The following is a 27,114-nucleotide window of genomic DNA, read 5'->3' as shown; positions in this document are numbered from 1 at the left end:
CAGGAAAAGTACAATGGATATAAGAAAGGGAAATATTTATTTACAGAGGGATGAGAGGAGAAAAACAACATGGGGAAATATAGGGGGAGCAGTAAGACAGGGCTGCATCCAAACCAAGGCCCCACGGGCCCAGTGGTAGCACAGTCTGGAAGGGCAGACATTGAGCAATGTGTCTGCACACAGAGTTCAGGAGTCCTCAGCAAAGTTCCAGTTCAGTGGTGAGTCTTGAGTGCTCCTGGTCGTCTTCGGTGCCAGTGAACTTTCCCCCAACAAACCCCTCCGGTGCCCTCTTCTGCCGCTCTCTGCAAAGCCACACCGAGTGACCACTATCTAGCAACCTCTCTCCTTGTTCCCAATGCAGAGTCACAAGCTCCAGTACTCAAAGCCCCATGCAGCTCTGGGCAGCCGTGATACTGGGTGCCAGTGTATCCCTGGCACAGTGCTCCTCCTGGCTCCTGTCCTGGGGTGTCCCTGATCAGCCCTGTTCTTCCCAGGCTTCAGGCAGGTTCTCTGCTGCTTCACTTTGTGAGGGCCTCTCCGGGCTGCCCCTCTCTCTCCCTCTCAGCTTCAGAGCCCCCCCTGGAGTTTCCCTCCTTTTTTTCTCACTCCTCCCTCCCCCCAGGAAAAAGATTTAAAGGGGCCATGCTCTCTAAACCCCAAAGGGGTTACAACAAAATGCAAAGAAAAGGAATCCCAAAAGTAATATTTGTAAGATCTCATGATTTTTAAGTCAATATCATGATTTTTTGGAGTTTGATTCATGATTTTTGGGGATTGTTAACATAATTTGTAGAACGATTGTCACAGGGCCACAGGAAAGACTCCCAAGAAAAGAAAAGAGCAGTGAAAGGAGAAAGCAATTGCAACCACCCATCAGCTGGAGGCCTATAGTCTGGCAGTGCTGTCCAAAATGTGGGTGGAGCTTGTTGAGGAGGGGGCATGGCTAAGGTGCCGAGATGCCCTAAACACAGTGTATCCACTCAGCAGCAGTAGCTGGCAGAGCTCTTCTGGAAACCACCCTGTCTTGGGTGAATCCCTCCTTTGGTTCAAGGGGCCAGGCAAGAGTAATTGGCAATTCTCCATGCCAGCAAAAATGAATAAGGCTCAACAACAGTTGTTCATGAATATCTGGGGCAGGCCAGATGTAGTGAAACTAGTCATAATGAAGAACAACTGAAGTCCCAAGTTCTTTCAGTGCCTTCAATGCACTAATTAATTTTTTTATGATACAGCAATTCACACAGACAGCAAAAGTGAGGGAGAGGAAAGTTGAAGAGAGGTGGCTGGTAAGTGAAAAACAGTGAGGGAGAGTGAAATGAAAAGAAATCAACCAAATGGAGAGAAGGTGATAATGAATGTAGGATATGGAATGAACAAAAAAGGATACTGAGTCAATGGAGGAGGAAGGAATGGAAATGAGTGAATGAAAGGGTAAATGAGACGAGGGAAGGGACAGAGTAAAAGGGGTAGGGAATAGGCAGCGGAAGAGACTAATCAGGTTTAAACTTGAGCTTAGGCAGTCATTCTTTTTGCACTCAGAAAACAAAAGTTAGAGGGAACCTTGATCAGAGCAAATATTTTTACCTTCTCCAGCAATGGAACCCTATCCAATCTGGCTTGTCAATGGGGCTAAATTAATTAGCATTTTTTAATATTGGCACTTGCTGCAACTGCTTTGGAATAAATGAAAGAAATCAGACCACACACAGAGTTCTGACACATTCTGGTAAATCAGCGCAAGCTCCTCCAACAGTGACCAGGAGATCAAGCACAGGGACTATGATAATTTCCCAAAAGAAGGACAATACAGTAAAAACAGCACAAGACAGGCAGCAGCAGGTGTAAACTTACCACTAGAGCAATTGGGTCCCCCCCAGCCAGGCTCACACTGACAGGTGTTTGGAGCAATACAACGACCATGGACACATTTATCAGCACAGTGAGCTGTCAAAAAGAGAAATCAATAAAAATAAGAACATCTTGCACAAAAATAAAAACACACACCACACAATAGCCTTTTCACCAATCCAGCTGTTTTATATTTTTGTCTCAAATATCTTTTAAAAACAAGAAAAATTGTTGGTAAATTCATGTTTGGTAGCTTCGCCTGGGAGTCATTTTTTCAGACTTAACAAGTATTTTATAACCATACAACTTCTTCTCTAAGTTCAAAATCTCAAAATAAATTCCATTAAGGCTGCTCAAATACCATTTCATGCTTATAAGCTATGAGAAGATACTCTAAACTTTTGGAGAACAACTCATGCCAGTTTTTGCTGCAGCAGTGAGTAAAACATGATTTTCTCTATATGACACAGAATACATCACAACACATCAGTACTTTAATATTGATCTTTATGAATGACTGTATGACTCAGAAGCAGCACAGTGAAACAAACATGATCACTAGACTAATACAAAATGTAAACTTGCTGACTCCTCCTGCAATTATCATTGCCAGTGCTGAGTAGAGCTGGCTGAAATTTTTCATTTGAAACTTTTTTTTTAAACAAACAAGGGCCTTTTTTGAAATTGGAAATTTGGGGGGGAAACTTTTTATTTTGACCAGCCCTAATGTTGAGTCTTTTGTGCAAGATGTGCTCTAGTGTTTGGAGCACAGAAGTGGGAGCCAGCGTGTTCTAATCCTGGGCATAAGATTTACACTAGGTCATCTTGGGCAAATCACAATCTTTTTGCTTCAATTTCCTCACCTATAAAATTGAAATACATGTTACTTGCTTACCTACATAATGGGATTAATGTTAATGTTTGCAAAGCTCTTTGAAGATGCAAAGCACAGTGTAAATTATTATTGATGAAGAATCAGAAACAGTGGTCTAGCCACTAGAAGGACACAAAAAGCTACATACCATTAGCATGGGATACAGGGAGGGAAACCTAGAGCAAGAAGAAAGCTATGGGAACCCAGAGCAGAGAGGAAGCAGAACAGAAAAGACTGGAATAGGGAGGGAAGCGGGGCTGTTGTGAAGACATGTCCAGAGTAGGGATTGAGGTGAAGGCAGATCTTTGTTGGACAAAAAGGCCAAACTGCAAACATGACAAAGACATCACCATACTGACTGAGGGGAAGAGCTTCTGTCAGTCACAGTGGCAGACAGGTCAATTAGTCCCAACTAACAGTAACATTATCTAATGCTTAGGCCAGGAAACTAAAGAAGCCTCATAGAATGCAGGCTCATTCACCTGCATGTCCACCAATGTTATATATGCCATCATGTGCCAGCAATGCCCCTCTGCTATGTACATTGGCCAAACTGGACAGTCACTACGCAAGAGGATAAATGGACACAAGTCAGATATCAGGAATGGCAATATAAAAAAACCTGTAGGAGAACACTTCAACCTCCCTGATGTAAAGGTAGCCATCTTACAGCAAAAAAACTTCAGGACCAGACTCCAAAGAGAAACTGCTGAGCTCCAGTTCATTTGCAAATTTGACACCATCAGATCAGGATTAAACAAAGACTGTGAATGGCTATCCAACTACAGAAGCAGTTTCTCCATCCTTGGCGTTTACACCTCAACTGCTAGCAGAGCACCTCACCCTCCCTGACTGAACTAACCTCGTTATCTCCATACTGATTTATACCTGCCTCTAGAAATTTCCACTACTTGCATCTGAGGAAGTGAGGTTCTTACCCATGAAAGCTTGTGCTCCCAATACTTCTGTTAGTCTTAAAGGTGCCACAGGACCCTCTGTTGCTTTTTACAGATTCAGACTAACAGGGCTACCCCTCTGATACTTGACCTCATAGAATTGCCCATTACAGCTACTCTGCAGGAGTTAGGGGTGATAAATATTTAAGACAATGACTGACCGATCACACCTCTCAGAGTTTGAAATCACTCTAGCAAAGAAAAACAAATAAAGAAAACTACATACACTGAAGGTACATCCCCAGGAAGGTCAGTTAATTTTTACACACACACACACACACACACATATTGGAAATTTGGGGGGAAACTTTTTATTTTGACCAGCCCTAATGTTGAGTTTTTTGTGCAAAATGTGGACAAGACTTCAGACTTGCATCTGCTTTTTACAGATTCAGACTAACATGGCTACCCCTCTGATACTTGACATATATTGTGGGAATTTTTCAACAACAAATTCAAACAACAGTAATTTCCAAAAGATACACATGGGATGATGATTCTCTCTGTAACATCTCCAAAGTCTGCCATTTGAAAGAAACATCCACAACAGAAACCTGATCATTTATACCAATGAGAAGTGAATCTTTGAGGGAGGGAAAAGAGAAATGGCTCGGCTGGTGTTTGCAAGAGGTTTAAGGAGGCTACATATGAATTGGACTTTTGTTGAATGGGTGGGAAATGCTTCAGCTCATAAGTTAATTAGCACTGAAGAATAAAAATATGTTCAACATTCCCACTGATTTTTTTCTAATTAAGGATAAGAGGCCAGAGTGGTCATCCTTAAGCTTTGTATGATAAAAAAAAAAATGAAAACCCATAGAGATCAGTCTGATAGATATGTGCCTCATAAACCAATAAAGGTTTTGTTTATTGAGCCCCAGACTGTAAACTTCATGGTTTCACAGCTTCTAATTTTCTCTCTGGATGCTTTGTGCTGGTAAGCTCTTTTTCAGAGGTGCATTAAAATGATCTTCATTAGAAATCTAGGTTGAGAAAATATATTTTTAAAGCACCAGCCAACAGAAAATATAAAGCAATCACACTGGGGTTTTTTGTGTTAATTTCCTAAATAATTAAATTAAATGATACATCATACTTTTCCACTAGTCTTATAACTAGATATGCACTACCTACATCACTGAAGACTCTTGCCCTAAATTAATGCTGCCTCACACACTAGAATAGCTACAAGTGTTTCCTCAGCCAAGTCTGCTGTAAACTTCCCAATGAACCATAGGGTTTACACAGTGATAGTGAAAGCAGCAAGCCCGAACTATGTGCATGTGTGGATAAACAGGTGATTACTCATATACTAAACCCAAATTTCTATGCAATGGGGCTACATAGTTCTGCCTTGGCCCCATTTTCATTATATCCCATTATGCACACTGTGAAATACATAGAAATAACATATGCAAAAGTTTATATGTGTTAATACAAGCCTCAATAATAATACCTAGATAATATCTTTATAACTTAATACCTCTGTAATACCTTTATCAGTAACTGCAGAGAAGTCTACTTACTAGACTGTTTTAAACTTATAAAGCTAGAGATTTACAACCCCCATGAAAAGTAACTGTTGTTTTAAAAATAAAGTGAATTTAGTGCTGGTGAAATATGCCAAGTTGCCAATCCTGCAGATTGAAATCCTTTATCTATCTATAGAGGAGCTACAGCATGTGCAATAGCAGTTCAGGCTTCACCACACAGCTACCAATGTGTCCTGGATCTCAAAGGACCTCCCCTAACAGTGAGCATAGTTCAGTTTCCCTCTCCATTAGTTCTTTGGCAACTCCACTAAAGCTGTTAACAAGGATGCCATTAAGAGCCCTCTTTAAGTGGACACACACCCATCAGGAACTGAATTAAAACCACCGCCTCATTTCACATAGATTACAGATTAACCATCAGATGGCAAAGACTTTGAGTCACTAAAGTCCAGAACTGGTTTGGGTGACCTAAAGGTGAAAGACTCTGGCCCAGATTCTCAGTTGTGCCCAATGCCTTATGGGTACAGCAGAAGTGCACAAAGAAGCCGGTTGTGGCTCCTTGAATCTAGAGCCAGCACTGCTCCTAGTGTAGTATAGAATAAAAGCAACCTTAGTCCATTCCACCAGCTGAGGACTACCATACTGCCTACACTATGAGTAGAGACTGCAGGGAGGTGGCATTGGATCAACTGCCATTTTGAAAGAAATTAAACTAATTTTTCACATCCAAAACTCCTGCTGACTCTTCTGGCCATTCCTTATGTACAAGGAATGCAGCATGAAGTTCATTGATATAAAGGATATTATATAACATGATTATTAAAATATTTTGGAAGCAATAATAAAGATAATTTAAAACATCAAATGAAAATACCATATTTACAAAATTCTACACAAAAGGAGATCCACATGTAATTCTTTACTTTCAAGAGGTTATACTAAAGTTGAAGAATATTTAAGTAATATAAGAAAGGCAGGATCACATCCTATGTGTGCCTAAGAAAGAAGAGACATGAAACATTTCTTAGGCTTCTTAAATCCAAAAATATATCTAATTCAATAAATTTTTCTTTCCATACTCAGGACACTAATATATCCATAACTGCTTACAGTCATAAAAATAATTATTTGTTTCTCATAAATCTTCTGTGGTTACTGTTGGACTCACAGCATCTGAACTCAAGCCAGCATCCTTAACATATGTTGTGTGAGGCAAAAAATACCACATCATCAAGTTCTGGCATTTTAAAACTCTAAGCTAAATTCAGAGCTGGCACCAAACAGAGCAACAGTATCTGCTCCAGTGGAAGGAAGTGCAAATAGGGACATATTATCTGTGGAGGTGTGTAATGTGTCAGAAAAGATGCAAGAAGACTTGCACTGGGCTGTGGGTTGGATATGACTTGGACTAGTGAAAAAGCTGAACAAGGCATGGCATCAAGGAAAGAGGTCCTGTTTGCGTTATGGGTCACTAAAGAACTTTCAGACCTGATGCTAACATGTTGATGTACAAGGATTGGTGTAACTTAACATTGAGTCTATCTGGTTCAAATAGCAACAAGCAGTCATTGACAGTAGTAAGCAGCATGCAGAAAGCACATTCAGCACTGCCAAATCAACCAATGCCAAAACAACCATTTATATGAAAAAATGAGAGTATTTTTCAAATGAGAGTATTTTTCAAATGAGAACACATTGCTGAGTAAGCTCAGTACTGCATATTAAAATGTAAAAAGTGTTATCTGCATAGAACATAGCCATTTTTATTATCATACTATTGCAACTGGTGGTGGCAAACTCTACACACACATTTTCAGACATTTCACAGGATCGTATCATGGTGAGGGGAGATCATACCAAGGGAATTAAACCATGTTTAGTGAATATAATACAGTTTCAGATCAACTTGCGATTTTCAGACACTAACCACATTAGTCCTACCACCCGTACAAGGCCTCTAATTGATACTTGTCTGTTATCACGGGGGTACAGACAGACAGTATAACATTTAGAGAGAAGATTGCAATCCAGAAACCTCTTTTTACATTAATGTGCTACAGTACACCACCTGTGGTGCAAATTTAGACTTCTCTTCAATTCCACCATCTACTTAAAGTATTACACTTGAGTGTTGGAACTTATTAACCTTACACCTTTACTTGTGCACCAGGCCTGTCAGCTGTGAAACATAATCAGGTGAATCAAAATTTCTGAATGGCATTTTATGAATCCGCACAGTAACTAAGAAAGTGATATGAAATTTCTTAATCATAAGCCATTGTGGACTGTGTTTAAACAGCTGTGCAGAGAATTATCTGATGTCAAAAGAAGATGCTGAAGAATTCACGACAGTAAATCTTGAAATGAGAAAGAGGGTTTGATCTTTAATACAAGGAATGCACAATTTTTTGAAGAACTTTGTCAAATACTTTGAAATGAATTAAACCTATATTGCTCAGGAGTAGGGCTAGGTGAAAATTTTCAGATTAATTTTTTTTTCCAACGAAAATTGCAGATTTGGATATACTGAACTGTGAATCTGCCAAATTATTTCAGCTGGAAAATAAATAAATAAATAAAATTTTTAAAAAGTCAAAGTATGTTTTTACATATTTGAAATGAAATATTTAGATTTTTCAATTGAAAATGACTTCTCATTTTGAATTTTACTTCATTTTTTAAAAAATTATAGGTAAAAAAGCCCTTGAAAACAAAATGTTTCATTTCAGGTCAAATAAAATGCATTGTTCATCCTGAAATGATTTTTTTTTTTTTTTACTTTTCAGTTTGCTGAAACTTTTGAAAAAATGTTAATTTTGGGTCAACCCAAAACAATCACAACCACAAGCACTTCTTCTTTTCTTCAATGTTTTGGTTCTGCCACTGAACTGAAAAATTGGTTATTCGCAAAACTCCAGAGAGAAATATATTTATAAAGGGCCAAATCCCCAAGACCATACTTGGCAAAACTACATTTGAAGTTGAATGGCTAAATCATGACTCCACTGCCCTACAGGAATTGATCCAAGCTATAGCCCAGTTTTACCTCTGGGCCAGACTCTGTGCCCAAAGAGCAGTTAGTGGATATTGCATGTGTCCCTGTAATGGCCACCACAGAACAAATCCTAAGTCCCCATCCCCATTCCCTCTTTCACAGGCAGAGTTCATGAACCTGCCCTCCGTTGCTGTGTATGACAATGGGATCACTGGGGAATGATGTTGGGAGGAATGTCCCAGCATGGGGAGAAATGGGGAAGCAGGTTCTCCTTGCTGACCCACAACTGACAGGAGCAAGGAGATACAGTACCAGATAACTGCTAAATGGAGCCATCAGCCCAGAAAGGACACTGCAACTGAGAATGACCCTTCTAAGGCAAAAGAAGTGAGGAGGAGGAAGGGCTCATCCTTTACAACCTCCCTAAGCCACTTCCAAAAGCACGTGGTGTTGGTGGGAGTGGAGCCAAACAGAATTCTGATCCCCAGAATCCGCTATCCCCTGCACAGACAGCTCCCTGGAAGTTACTGTAGTCACTGGGGGAAAAGACTCCAAAGTCCCTGTGAGGAGAAAAGGAAGGAGGCAGGGTCTGCAGAGAGATGGTGGAAAGCTCTTCTGAACTTCTGTGGGGCTCAACTGCAATAAGTTTTTCATAGATTCACAGATATGAAGGCCAGAAGGGACTACTGTGATCATCCAGTCTGACCTCCTTTATACCATAGTCCACAGAACGTCCACAAATTAATTCCTAGGCTAGAGCATATCTTTTACAAAAATATCCAATCTCGATGTAAAAATTGCCAGTGATGGAGAATCCACTACAACCGATAGTAAATCGTTCTGATAATTAATTATTCTTACTGTTAAAAAATTTACTTCTTATTTCCAGCCTAAATTTATCTAGCTTCAAATTCCAGACATTGGATCATGTTATATTTTTCTCTGCTGGACTGAAGAGCCCATTATCAAATACTTATTCATAGACTCATAGACTTTAAGGTCAGAAGGGACCATTATGATCATCTTCTAGTCTGACCTCCTGCACAAAACAGGCCACAGAATCTCACCCACCCACTCTTGAATCAAACCCTTAACCTATGTCTGAGCTATTGAAGTCCTCAAATCATGCTTTAAAGGCTTCAAGGTGCAGAGAATCCTCCAGCAAGTGACTCGTGCCCCATGATGCAGAGGAAGGCGAAAAACCCCCAGGGCCTCTGCCAATCTGCCCTGGAGGAAAATTCCTTCCCAACCCCAAATATGGTGATCAGCTAAACCCTGAGCATGTGGGCAAGACTCACCCACCAGACATCCAGTTACCCAATTACCATTGACCTCAATGTCCTTAACTACTTTCTCTTTCAAATTTTTTTCCAAGATCTTGCATACTACAGATGTCAAACTAACAGGCCTGTAGTTACGCGGATCACTTTTTTCCCCCTTTCTTAAAAATAGGTATTTATAGACTCTATTCAGACACCCCAAGCCGTCTCTTTGTTAAGCTAAATAGATTGTCTATCACTCTTTGTCTATCACTATAAGCCATGTTTTCTAATCCTTTAATCATTCTTGTGGTGCTTCTCTCAACCCTCTTCAATTTAGCAACATCCTTCCTGAATTGTGGACACCAGACCTGGACATAGTATTCCAGCAGTGGTCACATCAGTGTCAATTACAGAGGTAAAATAACCTCTCTACTCAAGATTCCCCTGTTTATGCATCCAAAGATTGCATTAGCCCCTTTGGCCATAGCGTCGCACTAGGAGCTTGTGTTCAGCTCATTATCCACCTTGATTCCCAAATCTTTTTCAGAGTCACTGCTTCTCAGGATAGAGCCCCCCATCCTATAGGCATGGCCTACATTCTTGTTCCTAGATGTATACATTTACATTTAGCTGTATTAAAATGCACATTGTTTGCTTGTGCCCAGCATACCAAGCAATCCAGATCAGTGACCACTCCCCCTGTTCTTTTGTCATCTGCAAACTTTATCAGTGATGATTTTATGTTTTCTTGTTACCTGCAGTATTGGACATCCAAAATGAAGCTCATCTCCACAGAAGTAATAGAGGTGAGTGGGCTCTGGTATTTAGCCCACTGGTACTTTAGCCAGAGTACAATTAAAGGTCCAGTTCTGGCACCCTTACTTATTCTGCAATTCGTCTCATTTAAATGAATGGATTGATTCTTTCTCTCCCCCCTAATTTTTGGGGGGAGTTATTTAGATTTCACATCTCCTTTAAACTAGAACAAAAATATATCTTTACTCAGATAATCTCCATTCCCACCCTGCTTGACAGAATGTATAACTTTAAGTTAGTCCTACTGCTGCAGTGATAATGAGTGATTTGATCTTAAAGAACACAGTGAGTGCCATCTAATTATGCATCAAGCAATATGATTGGCATCTGTCATGTGTGGGGTCTTCTCTCATTCTCTGCCTAAAGTAAAAACTGTTTTTATTTTTGAAAGTATAAGGGTCTAATTTGTGGGCAAATTAAATCCACCACTAGCAAAGGATGCTGACAAAGGCTTTTTCACAGTGCTTTACAGATATGTTTCCAGGGATGAACCTGCACTCCACAGCAATGGATTCTGGTTTCCCTCTAAAAAATTGAAATATGTTTTGGCTGTGGTGGCCAAAAAGACTATATAGAGTAAATAGTGGTTTATGCTAGGTCACCTAAGTTTTGCTGATCGGGTTGTCTCACTTGCAAGGGCATTATCCATACTTTCCAAAACAAAAAGTTGGCACTATTTCATTCAGATGACAATGGCGTTATAGAATAATCTAAGAATTTAGCAAGTTTTCCTTCATAAACTCAATAAGTTTGTCAATTTGACAGTTAGAATGGCTACAGATATTTGCTGGGCAGATTTTTCCAAATACATCCCTGGCAATGGGTTTGGAATCTAATTTTAAGAAGCATGGCATTTTATGGAACATGGTGTTCAAAGCAGGTCATAGAATCAGAGAAATGTAGGTCTGAAAGGGACCTAAGCCACATCTCCAGCACCGACCTGTGTGTAGAGAGCGGAGGAGATCCATCTCAGGAATGGAAACTGAGGCAGTGCCACACTTGGCCAGCGGGGGGGGGAGGGGGGAAGGGTGCTACAGGGAAGCCACATCCCACAACATTAACGTATTTCAGTGGTTAACTATCTTACAGTTAGGAATTTTCCCCTAATATCCAACCTAAATCTCTATTGCTGCAGATTAAGTTGATTACTTCTTGTTAGTATATGCGCAAAGTGCCTCAGGTGACACATGACCAGGATTCATCACCAAATTTGGTCAGCTGGTTGGATCATTAGCCTGCCCAGGCCGGGTTCTGATGGGGAGTGTGACGTGAATGCTGATCCATGCCCCCCCCGGATTACTTCTTGACCTACCTTCAATAGACATGGAGAAAATTTCATCACCATACTCCTTATAACAGTCCTTAACATATTTGAAGACTATTATCAGGTTCTCCCTCACCTTTCTTTCCCTAGATTAAACATGCCCAGTTTTTTTTAACCTTTCCTTATAGGTCAGGTTTTCTAAATCTTTTATCATTTTTGTTGCTCTTCTCTGGATGCTCTCCAATTTGTCCACATCTTTCTTAAAGTGGGGCACCCAAAACTGAACACTGTACTCCAGCTGAGGCCTCACCAGTGCTGAGTACAGCAGAACAAATACCTCCCGTTTCTTTCATCTGACACTCCTGTTAATATACCCCAGAATGACATTTTTCACAACTGCTTCATATTGTTGGCTCATACAGTTTGTGAAGCATTATAACCCCCAGGGCCTTTTCAGCAGCACTACTGCCTAGCCAGTTATTCCCCATTTTGTAGTTGTGCATTTGATTTTTCCTTCTTAAGTGTAGTAATTTCCACTTGTCTTTATGGAATTTCATCTTGTTGATTTCAGACTGATAATCCTATGGAAAATATTGCTCATATAGGATAGATAGATAGTTGTTAGATAGAAAGTTATTTTTATATTTGAATAATAAAGGTCCTAGTAGTAAAAGTCAATAGTAATTTGCCAAGTAAGAATCAATTATAGACCTAGCGAGTGTTCATGAGCTATATCCCTAACCAAATAGCACAGTATTCTGTGCCAGGAAAACTGAACCATACACAGTACTGATGCTTTCTCTCATTTCCATTTCCAAAATCCCATTTCCTGGTGGCAACAGTGGACAAAAAGTATGCTCCTGAGAATCTAACTGTTACCAAGGGAAGAAGTTTCACCCAGGACTATAACCCTTCAAAAAGCCAGCCATGAAATAACATATGTTGTAATTGTTACTACTTTAGGGCAATAAATAGTGAGGTGCCAAGCTCCTCCTGAAAGCAGGACAGCAATGGAAGATAAGATGCTGTAAGAATTGTGAAAAACTCCCGGAAACAGCCAGCAGCAGGTAGGCTCCTAGGTAGAGGTGCACGAGCAACTCTGCATGGCTCTCATCCGCAGGTACCGCCCCCACCCCAGCTTCCTTTGGTTGGTGAGCCGGTGTTTAGGGCGGGGGCAGCATGCGGAGCCCCATAGCCCCCCAGCCTAAGAGCCAGAACTGCTGCTGGCCGCTTCCAGGGTGCAGCGTGATGTCAGAACAGGTAGGGACTAGCCTGCCTTATCTGGGCAGCACCACCCCCGGGATTTTTAATGGCCCAGTCAGCGGTACTGACCAGAGCTGCTGCAACCCAGCGTCTTACATTCTGCGACCCAGTACTAGGTCGCGACCCTCAGTTTGAAAAACACTGGTCTAGTATTAAGTATTTATGTATTGTGTTGGAAAGGACACAGACACTTGTACTGTATGAGGTGCAACATGCCAGCTGATCATTAGTGAAAATCATGTCAAATGTATCTACTTATACATCTGAGGTCCAATTATCCTGTCATCTGCATATGCACAACACCAATTGACTTCAAAGAGAGTTGCATGTGCACAACTGATGGGATAATTGAGCCCCTGGTAATTCAAGTTCCACAAGTCTACCTCCAAAGACCCAGCATTTTGATAAACACATGGAATTTCAAAGCAATACAAAGTTGAACTTACGGACACACATTTCCCTGCTTTCATAAAATCCAGGACAGCACTGAGATTTCCGTCTGTACATTGTTTTTTCTCCATGCCTGTAGGCAGTACGGTAACTGATTCTAATGAAAAATAAATGGATGTTAAATTTATTATAATAGCTTTGAAATAAAACAATATTTAATTTAGCATATTTAGGAATATCTTGGGTTGATACATAATACAAGAGAAACAAAAACAAAGATTTGGCTTTATTGGTTGATAAATTTAACAATATCAATGTTCCATTCTGGAAATCTGCCAGTATTACCATCATAAACCTTATTTTTCAGGGGCCAGTAAAAAAGATTAAGCATTCTGGTTATTAGCCTACATTTAAGCCAATAGGCATAACACAAATTGGCCAGCCTATAAGATCATTATAGGTTCCAACTTCCAAAGGCAATAGTTCTGGAAATTACCCTGCAAAAGGTTTACTCAGGGTCTCAGAGCCAGAGCCATACTGCAGAGTGAAGAGGAAGAGAGGACAGCTCTGTGGGCTCAGATCCTGAAAAGTGCTAACTTTTGTGAAAAATGAGGGCACACAGAATTTCACAAGCGTGAGGCATTCAGCACCTTGCAGGATCATGCCCCATGTGAACAGAAGTACTAACACAACAAAAGAAACACAAATTGTGTCAATGTGACAATGGTAAAGAATCACAGAAAGAGTTGCTTTTTTTTTCTAACACTAAACAAGCAACCTTATTAGAATAAGGAATATAGCTTTATCCCTACAGCCTCTCTCTCTACACTTTCTTTCTTCACTGTAGAGTTCCAGCCTAGAACCTTCCCAAGCTCTCTCCTGCCTGGCTTCTGACTACAGATTTAAGGAAACAATACTCATACCCTCACAAAACCTGACCGAATATGAACACTGAACAATGAACAGCACACATCTAAATGGCAACATAGAAGACACATGTTGTCAGTACAACATCTCCATGAACTCTGTATCACTTGTATTTCGTATTGTCAATATTAAACTATTTTATGTGGTATGCTCAAGGAGTAGTTACCCAACACCACCATAACTAATGGGTGTATCATATTGGGCAGAAGAGGAAGAATACTTTACAGCTGCCGAGGCCAGTTCTGAGTCACTCATTCTTTCCTTATTTTGTTACTATGTGTAAGAAAGAGATTTCCCTGAACAAGCCTTTTTTTCCCCCTGAAGGCAATGTTCCCTTTCTCCAAAGAGGGCAGCAAGTCATATGCCTCATTTTACACCTCCCTCCAGTTACTTCTTATAGGAGCTGAGGGGTATCATTTTTTGGTATATCATACAAATCTTTTTTAACCTGGTCACCACCTATTAGATACATACCCATACATGATGGGTTGACAGACTCTATGATCTTGACAGGGACAAATGCTATAAACGCATATACTATTGACTGATTTAGACAAACATTTTCCAGATGAGCTGAACTGTAACTGCTAGACAGTTTATTCACTATTGTTGATGTATGTTGTACACAACAGTCAGTTTTTAACACTCTAAATATATACCTTTCATACATTACTACAATAAATGAACAATTTGAAAATATTGATAATTATAAATTACCTGTGTCGTGTGCATTTAAACCAGTTCAGTATGTCAGTACAGCTGGTGTAGTAAATTTGATCAAAAGGATGTGGATATGATTCTTGAACTGTAACTGAATAACTAAAGAGAAAGAAAACAGATTACTGAGCAAGTATATGCTCATAGTATTAATCTTTTTACAAAGAAAGATCAATCCCAGTAGATTAGCTGTAGCTAGAATTGATGACTACACACAGGTCTTTGGGGGAGAGCCAATAACCCCTAGAAATATCTATATCGGTATTTAACAATATAAGACTATGAACTTGACAGTCCTTTTCCATCCAAGTTTGCCTTCACAAATGCAGACCTGCAGAAGAGAAGTTCCTTGAGCCTCCCTAAGAAACAGCTCTACACATTACACTGTCAACTAAGACTGTCCCCTTCCTAAGGGTAGAGTCTGTGACTGTCAGGCTCAAACTACTATGTATGAAAATTTAGGAAATGGCATCAAGGAAGCACTTAGCACACTCAATGCTTTCTCTACTGTTTTACCAGAAGTAGATGTAAAATGGAGTGGCAAGTTCTTCCCTGGGTGCCTAACCATCAGGGACGACAACTCCAAAATGGAACACAGCTAAAAAAGGACAGGATTCACTAAATGGAAGATTCTCTTGTCATGATGGTATTTTGGAACAGGGAGGAAAAAGAAGGATGAGCTCCCTGCCTCACTAAACTGAACTATGGAATAGGCATTGCAAGTACTTCCAGGAAAGTGGAACACATCCAACCCCAAGCCAACACCGCCCTTAGCAGTGATTATCAGTGTGGGAAGATCCTCATCCTAACCAATAATTGCAGATTTGTTACTTTCTACAAAGAACACCAAATCTAGGTTCCTTTCTCACTGCCTTCTCCTCTCCAGGAGGGAATAATACAGCAGAAAATCTGCTAGGACTTTTAGAGAAATGTCTGAAAAAACTGTACCTGAAATCCGCTTTGAATACTGTGAATGGAAAGACTTAGAGGGATGATTAAGAGAATACCTAAAGTTATGGTATACTTAGATACTAAAATGACAGGAATCTTAGAAATATGTTGGATGATAATTGCTGACAGTGTGTAGAACAATTATTTCATGTAACAGATTTAGGAGATAAAGTGTATTCTGAACGAGGCTTAGAAAGTACGGGACATTAAAGATAAACACATTTTTTTAAAATGGCTTTCAAGAAATACAATTTTAAAGTGTTAGTTTTGTTTCCTGCCAAACTACAGGTGCAACCTAGTGGGAAAGTATACATGGTTTGGTACTCAAAGCCTGCAGAGAAGCCATTGGAGCAAGTGGAATCCATCTACATTTCAGAGGAGAAAAGAATAATTGAATCTTAGAAAACTCTTAACCAGACTGTTTGTGCTGGCAATAAATCAACTTTTCACTGAGTAATGGGATTATAACGTATGAGAGTGAAGGGTACATTTTCTTCTGTGGTGCTAATTCCCTGGGCTGGCCACAAACATGTGCCAAGGTGCGGCCAAATAGAGCCCCACACATTTGGTGTCCCTGATCAGTCAGTGTCTATTCCAAGACAGCACCTACAATCTCCCCTTCCTGTTTTGACCACTTACCTTGAGAGGGGACACTGGGGATCTAACTTTTCCAAGTGCCCAGAACCCACTCCCTGCTGGTTCCTGCATCCTCCTAAAGACAAACAACTCTAATCCATCCAGCTGTCAAATTCTGTCCAACCAAATGTTATGGGGGTTACCTCAACTTCCCTGGGGCTCTGCACTTCTTACTTTACACAGGGCCAGCTCTGTTCATTCCTACTATGATCTCAGTTCACATGTAATGAGGGTTTTATTATTGGGCGGGCTTCTTACTCAAAGTGTATAGGAATGCCAATGACACAAGCAGTAATAAGCTGGTAGCTGGTGGTTACTCTTTTATACTTATGTACCTGCTGTCTGTTCTGAATGGGAATATAAATGCTATGGCAATTTTCAGTTTGTGCTTGTATACATCTACCCCCTCGCTAAGCCCCAGAAAATGGAAGGATGAATGAAAGTTGACATTTAGAAACACTAGGCAGATTTGTTACATTTTTGTTTTCTGCAGGCTTTGATTATTTATCTTAAAGAAATCTTGCAATAGATCATTCTTTTCTTTTTGTTTACATTTATCTTGTAGCTTCCTTCAAAATCATCCCTAGAGCTAAAGACAGCACCCCGCAACCCCTCCTCATCCCACACCATATAGGACATAAAGTAATATCAGACAAGCTTCTGGCTTTGTGCTTGGCATTCAGAAACTGGGTATTTATTCAGCTAACTACTTGATATATATCAGCAAATACAAGATTTTGCATATTCTAACTTGCATGTGAGAATTTAAGGCCAGAGAGTTGAAATGTTCCACATGAATCTCAGAGTATTTGTTGGATCAGGCCCTTAGAGGCCATTTTTGATCAATGGCCCATAAAGTGTAGAACTATCATCATAAGGCATGTGTGTCTACTAATGCTCACCAAAACTCTCAACACTTAAATATATAATACAATTTACTTCTGATGTCGGAAGAATAACCCAGAGATGTCCTCAAACTAACAGTCAGCCTGGCTTACTGACTAGCTGATCAGTTGTAGGCATTATTAAATAATGATAATGAGACCATGAGGCATGGTTTCATTATTATAATCTTTATACATAAAAAGAAGGGAAAACAAATGCTTATTGTTTAATCTTGTCTTACCCAATGTGAACATTCTACTGGCAATTATCATGAAATCATGAAAGCAACAGACTAACTAGATTGATGAATTTATAGACGTACATTTTAAATTTCTGAATCTCATCAAAAAATTAAGCCAACAAGTCTTAATATAGATTCAGGGAAAGCTGAAAAGTAAAGAAGCACCCTAATCACACTTGGCCCAATTCCAGTATGCCTAATTATATTCTGAATATGCAAATTCCCCTGCTGAGTTAATTGGATAAGGTATTCTTATTAACTTCTGTCCCTGTATGGGTTGTGTAGTGTTATTGGTGTCCTTATAATGGATGCTGCATCCTACCCCAGAGATGACTGCATTCTAATGTAAAGCGAGATGGTCCCTTTACATATACATGGCCCAATTTTTCATTTTTCCCCTTGTAGTAACTGCAGGATCCGGTCCATAGTTCATTATTTTATAAAACACTTTAAAGCATGTGAAATGCCCTGTATAAAATAAATAATAAATATAATCAGAAGCAACTAAGAATATATCAGGTCTATGATGCTAATAGAAACATTACCTCTCCCAGTGGCTACACACATTTGGATCTTCAAGATTCAAGGATAATGTTGTCTCCATCCAGTGGTGTAACAGTACAACCGGGAAGCACACAAACCAGTTCAAATTAATAATCATCCTTTCAAATAAATGACCTGTAAACAAAAACATGATTTATATTATGTCAAAGTAATATTCAAAGTATAAACATAGGGAGACAAATTCTTCCTTGGTGAAACTCCATTGGTTACACCAAGTTAGAATCTGGCCCCAAACCGGATTATGTAGGATAGCAGGCATTTAACAGCAAGACACATGGTGACAGCCTTGTAGTAGGAATACAAGGCTCTGCTTAATAGAATTCAAAATCAGAAATTAAATGTGAACGGGTTAGATGGCACTGAGTGAGCAAATGCACTACAGTTTCACCTCTGGAGATCTGTGTAGGGTGACTAGATGTCCTGATTTTATAGGGATAGTCCCGATATCTGAGGCTTTGTCTTATATAGGCACATACTACCCCCCAGATCCTGTCCCAATTTTTCACACTTGCTATCTGGTCACCCTAGACCAGTGTCACAAGTGAAATTGTGTTAGATGGGCTCAGTTTACATACTAGTGGTTATCTGTCTATACCACAGAACAGACACACACATTAAAACAACTAACATCTTTAGCTCAGAAAAGACTGAAGACTAGAGGAGCAGAAATGTTCCCAATCAGAATGAAGACGCAATTGGTTGAGTATTGTCCAAAAGTGCAGACCGCACTTGTTCACAGAATGGCTCTAGAGACAAAGTATTTAGTGCTATGAGTCCCACAATTTAATAAGACGCAACTTCACTTATAAAAAACCACAATAGTGTATAATGTGAAACAACTGTCTTTTGCACAGCATCTCTCATAAAAACTGTATCCCAGAATTCTTCATCTATCTATTTTTAATAGCTCCCCTTACTATGTCTGAGTACTACACAGTCATTAATGGATTTTAGCCTCACAATACCTCTTTGAGGTAGTGAAATATCACCCTCATTTTACAGATGGGGAACTAAGGCACAGATTAGAATAAGAGATTGAACAAGGTCACACCGGAAGTCTATATCAGGAATGGAGCCCAGGTCTCCGGAGTCCAAAGTCCAATGCCCTATTCACTAGACCATACTTCCTCCTACTGATAGAATTCAATATTCTTATTGTTTATTATTTGTATTACTGTAGAAGCTAGCAGACCTAGTCATGGACTAGAACCCCACTGTGCTAGGAGCTGTACAAACACAGAACAAAAGACAGTCCCTGCCTTAAGTAGTTTACAAGCTAAGTATAAGACAAGGATACAGAAAGAATGGGGAGTACAAGAAAACAATTAGATAATATTGGTCAGCATGATACACAGTGGTGTGTGCACACCAGCAGAGGAGAGCTAGGCAAATGAGAAAGATCTATATTTCAGATAAGATTCTCACAGAAATGATTTGAATAATGGCAAAATCAAGACTGATCTTGGACCAGTGATGGTTGAATGCACTGTGAAAAGGGTACATGTTCTGATCTTGGCTGTGAGAATAGACATGTTCCACTGCATACAAGGACGATGCTTGTACACAGAGAGTTGAACTGGATCCTATGCTGATAGCAAAAAGATGAACATAGACTTACTTGGAAAAGGACTGTATCTTTAACACATGGAACATCCTACTAACACGCACATAATATCACAGTTAGCATGTTTTAATAAATATTATTGTTTACCCAGTCTGGGATGGTGAAACTGACAACAAAATCACAAGGAAAAGATGGAAGTCAGATAAACAATCAAGTAATAATAAATAAATGCTACACTTTTTTTTGGTTTTTCATATATATATGAATCACATATTACTCAAACCTGCAAGATGCTGAACAAACCCCTCAATGAGAGTATAGAGTGCTCACCACCTCCAGGAATTGCTCAATACCTTGCAGAACCAGACCCATAATTCCCATGTAAGTGCACACAATGACAATGTGGGGTTTTTTAACCAATTTGCTTTAAGTTTTTGCAAGATTTTCTCACGGGTGGTTCCAATTTTTTGGTGTGCTTCTAAATTTAACTGTCAAATATCTGTAAAAATCATTTATTGATGGCTGCTATAAAATCCCCGATTGTAAGTCATAAAGTTCTATGCTAGCACAACTCCCTCCTCCATCAAAAAACTCATCTTAAAAATAAACTGAAATGCTGCCCAATTGCTTTGAGTATGTTGTAGCTGAATTTTCAGCTACTGAATTTTAAAATACATACTGAAATGCTTTTACTTTTTAAGACCCAGGCTCTTATTATTGTTCCCACAAAAGATTAGAATGAAGGCTAGTAAGCAGCAATTTGCCATCTACACAAAAACAATTACCTTAAATTAGAAACTATATACAAAGTCATCAATTCAAACCAAAAAAATCATCCTTTTACAAATTGGAATTTGCTTTTTTGTGTAAAAGTAGAAAAGTAGAAATTAGACTAAAACAATGATTTTATAGATGCATTAAGAAAGATCTATTATACTGGGCCAGATCCTCATTTGGTTTAAATTGGCATGTTTCCATTGTAATCAATAGAGCTATACCATTTTACTCTAGCTGAGGATCTGGCCCTGTATTCTCATTTGATGACTCTAACATTAACACTATATTTATACATGGCTTCCGAAATCTGGGCAAAAACAATTCTAAGATTTTTAAAGCTAACTTATGATGTAGAAATAAAGTAGATTTCCCACCAAAGAGTTATTTTTTTAAGTAATAAAAATATTTTTGGTAAAATAAATATATCTGAAACAAAAAGTTTCTGAGTTGTTTCACTACAGAGTAACACCAAACCTATTGACATATTATTTTAAAAGAAAAAAAAAATGCATTGGAACATGGCAGAAGCAACATGAAATAGATAGAGACTTACTTAATGGTATCTCCTTAAGAATACAAAATAAATATACAAGCAGTTTAAGATCATGTTTAAAAAAAATCTAAGAAACATGCTTTTTTTTTTTTTGAGAAAAATTGTGAAGTAGAAATCACAGAGATTGCCCAGTTTTTCAAAACCTTCCTTCAAAACCCAGGCCTGACTGAAGACATTTCATGCTCTGGAACTTCCCTCTCATTCTGCATAGCATGCCAAGATATTTAGTGTGGAGTTAGTTTAAAAACAAATAAAAGCAGCTGCATTTTCAATTTAATAATACCAACAAAGTGGTGATTTCCTCCATTAAAATAGACACTTTTATTTATATGCAGACTGTATACTGTATTTCTTTTTTTCTTTCTTTTTTTTTTAACTTCAATAACTTTGCTTTTGGATACATTTAACAAATTTTAAAATATATTTAAAAAAAAATCATTTGCATGAGCCCCCTAGTGTAAAACTTGATTGCATTCCAGATCTTTTGCTTAATTATTAAGGAAAATCAAAACAGAAAATCAGTACAACTGATTAGCATTGCTAAAGTGTTTACATTAGCAATAAAAAAAACATAGATGATTCATTTAACTCTTGCTGCATACACTTTGCACTGATGTGTCCTGCTCAGAGATCCATGTTTGCTACTATATAGTGCTACAAAAGGCTCAACAGGTAATATTACCAGTATTTTTCTAGTGCCCCCAATATGCAGTGTCTACCACATACAGTACAAATTATCTAAGAGCTGAAAACGTTCATATTGGAATATGTCCTCTGTCTACATGTTACTGATTAGCAAAAGTATGTGTAAGTAAACAACTCATGTAAGAAGAGAAAGATCTTCTGACCTCATACAGATTTTTGTATAATTTATGCCACTGATGTTGTAAACACTTACTACCAAGCCTAGAGCTATAAGTAATTCCATTTAAATCAATGGTAACGTGTTCCAAAGAGGTGAAGAGGACCCTTCAAAATGCTCCCTCATTGCCAGCAATATGTTTTCATACTTAAAAACCAAGAAATTTGTCACATCATCTTTAATACTGAAAAACTAACAAGCAATTTAGGAAGTAAGATGTGAGGGTTCCACCGAGGCCACGTGTAAGTTCACAGAGTAAACTTTATTAAAGCAATTTATTTGACTGGTAACCAATCAATGCAACTCTTTCGGCATAGATGAAGTACACTCCCATCCTTCATCAAGGCATGACTGAAACCAAAACAAATTCAATCTAGCAACAGTAATAAGGTCTTTCTAACCACATTTTTCCTCAAAAGAATAGGATAGGATGAACAATGACCATCCAACAGTTTACAACAGAAGGTGTTAAAATTTGATTGCCCTGCCTCATTTTCTGTTACTAGTACCGGAGGCAAAACCCCAGATTTACAAACAAGCAGCATTATTTTCATTTTGCAGGATACCTAAGGGAATACTCTGGCAATGTGGTCATAGAATCATAGAATATTAGGGTTGGAAGAGACTTCAGGAGGCCATCTAGTCCAATCCCCTGCTCAAAGCAGGACCAACACCACCTGATCCAAAGCCCACTGATGTCACTGTAAAGATTCCTATTGACTTCAGTGGACTTTGGATAAGACCCCTGGTCTGGACCCATAACAGGAATATGATGCTGACACTGAAACTGCCGTAGGATTCCCTCTGTCACTTACATCACGTAAACAAGGATAACACTGAATACCTATCTGGATGTAAGTGTTTACTAAATCAAACAAAAATAATTAATAATTCTTCTTTGAAATCTTTCAACTGATAATCCCAAAGAGTTTTATAAACATTAATGAGCAAATTTTAAGATGTGGGTATAAATAGGTACATCCATAAACTTGTATTCACATGAGTAACCAGACAATTACACTAGTCTGTCTCGTAACCGGGTGAGCAGATCCTGTAATTGCACCATATATAGGGGATAGTTAACTGTTACTATACCTGATTTGTGCACACAAATCTGGGATTTGTAGATGTGCCCACTGCATCCACTTTTGATAATCTGGACCTAATTAAGAAAACCTCAAAACCCCAGAGTGGTAGGTAATATTACTATACCTGGCAGGTAGTTAACTTTTTTTAAATTAAGTTCAGGATCAGAAGTAGAAAAAAAGGAAAGGAAAGCAAACATTCCTTATTTATAGATTGGTAAATGGAGGCCCTACTCACAGTTCTCTGCTCTAACCACTATACTCTAGTCTATCTTAACAAAATGTAAATGTTGGGAGAGGTTGGGGGACAAAAGCTAAAATAATGAAAAACATGAAAGAAACAGAAGCTGCTCAGGGCAGTGGAGAAGTATTTTATGGTCAGCAGAATCAAATGCTGTTGGTGAATTAAGCAGTATTAGAACTGCAAAGCAACAGAGCTATAGTATGATACAATTGTTAACATGACACACTGGACCGAAGAGCAAGGAAAATGCTGATATAGCTTTCCCACAATTTTGCAAAAGCACTTTTATCTCTGCGGCATAAAACATGCAGCAGAAACATACAATTTAATTGGGAAAGGAACTTCCAGGAAAGTAATATCTGCTTTGTTCTAATCAGTCAGTTATTTTTTGTTCATTTCTGTCCATTAGCACAGATATTGTATAGGTTGTTTGGAAACTTTCTAATCATCTATAGTGCACTCTGTGAAACTGGTAAACTAGGTGTCAGCTCTTGCCAAGGCTGAGCACTGACAAATCCATAGCTGGAAATCAGACCAGTTCTCCTGTTCAAGATAGGTGTTGGACTTGTAAGGATGTTTAGACTCTATAAAATGCTTGTAAGTTGCTGCATGCATTAACCTTACTTGTCATATCTATAGCCCATGCTGTAAGGTAATACGTAAGTTTTGCTTTATAACTGTAAAAATGCCTGCTCTGAACCTGCAAACCCAGGAGAAGGAGTGGTTCCCCAGCCTACCTTCTTGTCAACTGTTGGGAATGGGCCACATCCACCTTGATTGAATTGGCCTCATTAGCACTGACCCCCCCCCCTCCCCCGCCCCGCACTTGGTAAGGCAACTCCCATCTTTTTATGTGCTGTATATTTATATCTGCCTGCTGTATTTTTCACCCCATGCATCTAATGAAGTGGGTTATAGCCAGGGGTGAACGTAAAATTGAAAACTTACCATATGGGAGCCGGCTCTGGCCCCCCCGGAAGGGGCGGGGCCTTGGGAGGAAGCTGGCAGGGTTGGGGGTCAGCATCCCCCAGCCAGCCCTTCCAGGCTGCCTGGCCCGCACCACCCAGGGCTCCAGCAGCGATTTAAAGGGCCCGGAACTCAGTCCGCTGCTGCCACTACCGTAGCAGCGGCCGTAGCCCTGGGCCCTTTTAAATGGCTGGCCCCAGGACAGCTGCTTCTTTTGCTGCCCTTCCCACTCCCCTGCCTCCCCCCGCCCCGTTGGCAGCCGGGGGGGAGGGGGACAAAAGGGCCAGCGACAATAAAGCACTGCCGTGGCAGCACTTTAAGCAGGGTCTTTGCAGTGGCAGCGCTTTAACATCGCTGCCCCTTTTGTCCTCCCCCATTGGCGACCCTGCCACTAGGAACCTGGCAGAGCCGCTGACGGGGGGGGGCGCAAAAGCGGCAGCACTTTAAAGTAAGGAGGTAGGAACTGGTACCAGCGGCCATTTTTTACTGGTACGGCATACCAGCCCATACCACCTTACTTTCACTTACTTATAGCCCACGAAAGCTTATGCCCAAATAAATTTGTTAGTCTCTAAGGTGCCACAAGGACTCCTCGTTGTTTGTATCAAAACTAAGCGGGCCATTGTGAAGCATCACAATACGAAGCTTGGGCTAATTGCCTTCTCACATCTGTAAAGCAGCTATGTACAAGGAAGCCTGTCCCATCAACTTTAATTCTGGGAGAAAATAAAGATAGCTGACATGAAAATTCTTCATGTCTTTGCTGTTTGGACTCTCATTGGGCTGAAGCTAGGAAACAGAAGCAGAGATCCCCAAGGTCAACCTGGTTTAGCCTTCAAAAGATATTCAGTGCTGAGAGATTACTACAACTCTGTCACCTTTTGGAACCATAGATCACTAAATTTATCACTAAATCCAGCTTGCCTGGGTTGCCAGATAGACTGCCATTCCCAAGGGGACTGCCTGTGACTCTAGGGTAAGACTCATATAGTGATTCAGGAGTTCACATTTGCTACTGGGTTGGTGAAATCTAATTATAAAACATACCACCAGTTTGGGGTGTCGGCCCTGAAGTTGGCACTCACGGTTGTGAGCCACTCCGTACAACTTGACACATTGCATTCCCTTGTATTACATTTATACACAACCATCCTGCACATATGATAGCAGATGATGTTATTTTAAAAAGAAATAAGCCTTTGTTCATCATACTTTCATTTTCACATTATGTTTACAAATTGTACAATCAATATTGAGTATGTTGTTGGTGATTTAGGAAGTGGCCCTCTTCTCTCTCAATTCCTATTGTTTAGGACTAAGCCAATGCCGCAGAATAGCATTAGGTGATAGAAGACCATTCTCTTGGAAATGTCCCCAGATGAGAGACAGAACTTGAGTATCACCTAAAGAGTTCATGGTACTTTTTGCCAAAATAGCAAGGTTAGCACCAAATTCTGTTGGTAGCTGTAATCTATGCATTTTAAATACCCACTTCAATTCCACTAGGGTAAAGTGTTCTTTGCTTCCTTTCCTAACTCATTGTGTAGTGTTTAGTGTAACTTTAAATCATTTCACCCTAGAGGTGTTAGTTCCTCTGCTATATACCCCACTTGTTTGTAAAGCTCTTTGGGATAAGGCACAAAATAAATGTAAGGCAACATCACGTGACATAGAGCATCTTTTTTTTAAAAAGTGTCTTTCTTTGCCAGGGACACAAACCTTAATTAAAACAACAATACAACCAAAACAACTTATCAAAACTTGAATTTGACCCCATCTTGTCAGCAATGATTAGTCTCATGCTAACTTATGACTATGAAAAACTCAATTGTTTTTATTGATTACATTACAAAATTAATGGATGAAGAGAATGTAATACAGTATATGTTTTATATATGGAGATTAAAAGTGAGTTTGATGCAGTGACTCGGAAAATCTTGCTTGTAAAACAAATATGAATTTACTTGCATATGATCATTGTCACATGGACTGTAAACTGGCTGAAGGACTGTAAACGAAGGCAAATGTAAATAAATGGAAGCATGTTATTAAGAGAGGTTTCTAGTGAGGCACTACTAGGATCAATGTTAGGGTCAGTTTTATTTAACATCTTTATCAATGATTTGGAGGGTAAAGGTAAATGGCATATTAATTAAATTCACAGATGTTACTACTTTGAAAAATATTGCAAACATCTGTGAGGACAGAGAAATAATAAAAGTCAAAAATTCAGGCAAACAATTACAAAATGAGAGTCATATTGGAAAAATGCACACTGATATATCTGGAGGGGGATAATCCAAAACAGAGATGTTCAATAGGATGAGAATACTTGAAAGGCAATAATGCTGAAAGAGACCTAGGGTGATATTGGATTGCAAATTAGATAGGAACTTGCAATATGTTACAGCAGCCAAAAAGCTAATGAGATTTCGGGATATCACAAAACAGGAAAAGGATAGTCCCTCTGTATATGGCTCTTAGGCCAGCGTACTTACTACACTGAGCACAATTTGGGCAGCTTCCTTTTCAGAAAGATGGCAAACTGGAGGGAGTTCAAGAAGCACAAAAATTATTCAAGGACTGGAATGATGGATTCATGAGTGAAGATTACAAGAACTAAATAGCATGATTAGTTAAATGATGAGGGGAGAAAGAGTGTGATATGCATCTACCAGTATTTAAGAAGTGTAAACACAAAGGATCAGCATGTGACTGGGCCTTGGGCAATTGCATAAGGAGGGAAGAGAAAGTTGCAAGAAGCTTCCCCTCTATTGCCGCAGTGCAGCAGTCAGACATGGTCACAGTCATTGAGAATCCTCAAGCACAGAGACTGTTCCCTCCTAGGTTTCCCAGAAGCATGTAATGCCAAAAGGAGTGAGTCCATTTCCTGTCTTCCCTCCTCAACAGCCAGCAGTTCTTGCCAAACATGGAGAGGCGCGCATACTGCAGCTTCCCAGTGAAAATTGTAGTATGGGTAC

At 39.4% G+C, this 27,114-nt stretch overlaps 1 protein-coding gene across 1 annotated transcript in view; it reads right to left on the bottom strand.

The window, feature by feature from the left end:
- MEGF10 (multiple EGF like domains 10) overlaps positions 1 to 27,114 on the bottom strand; it is a 144,507-nt gene that overhangs the window by 83,968 nt on the left and 33,425 nt on the right. The window contains exons 2-5 of the mRNA XM_034774364.1: positions 18,064 to 18,196; positions 14,806 to 14,907; positions 13,218 to 13,318; positions 1,852 to 1,944 (exon numbers count right to left, since the gene is read on the bottom strand). Of these exons, the coding sequence (XP_034630255.1) occupies positions 1,852 to 1,944; positions 13,218 to 13,318; positions 14,806 to 14,907; positions 18,064 to 18,179 (412 nt within the window). The 5' untranslated portion in view covers positions 18,180 to 18,196. The remainder of the gene's footprint in view (positions 1 to 1,851; positions 1,945 to 13,217; positions 13,319 to 14,805; positions 14,908 to 18,063; positions 18,197 to 27,114) is intronic.

This window comes from Trachemys scripta, chromosome 6 (assembly GCF_013100865.1).
Source record: "Trachemys scripta elegans isolate TJP31775 chromosome 6, CAS_Tse_1.0, whole genome shotgun sequence".
Taxonomy (NCBI): Eukaryota; Metazoa; Chordata; order Testudines; family Emydidae; genus Trachemys; species Trachemys scripta.
This window is presented reverse-complemented; position numbering and strand designations above follow the sequence as displayed.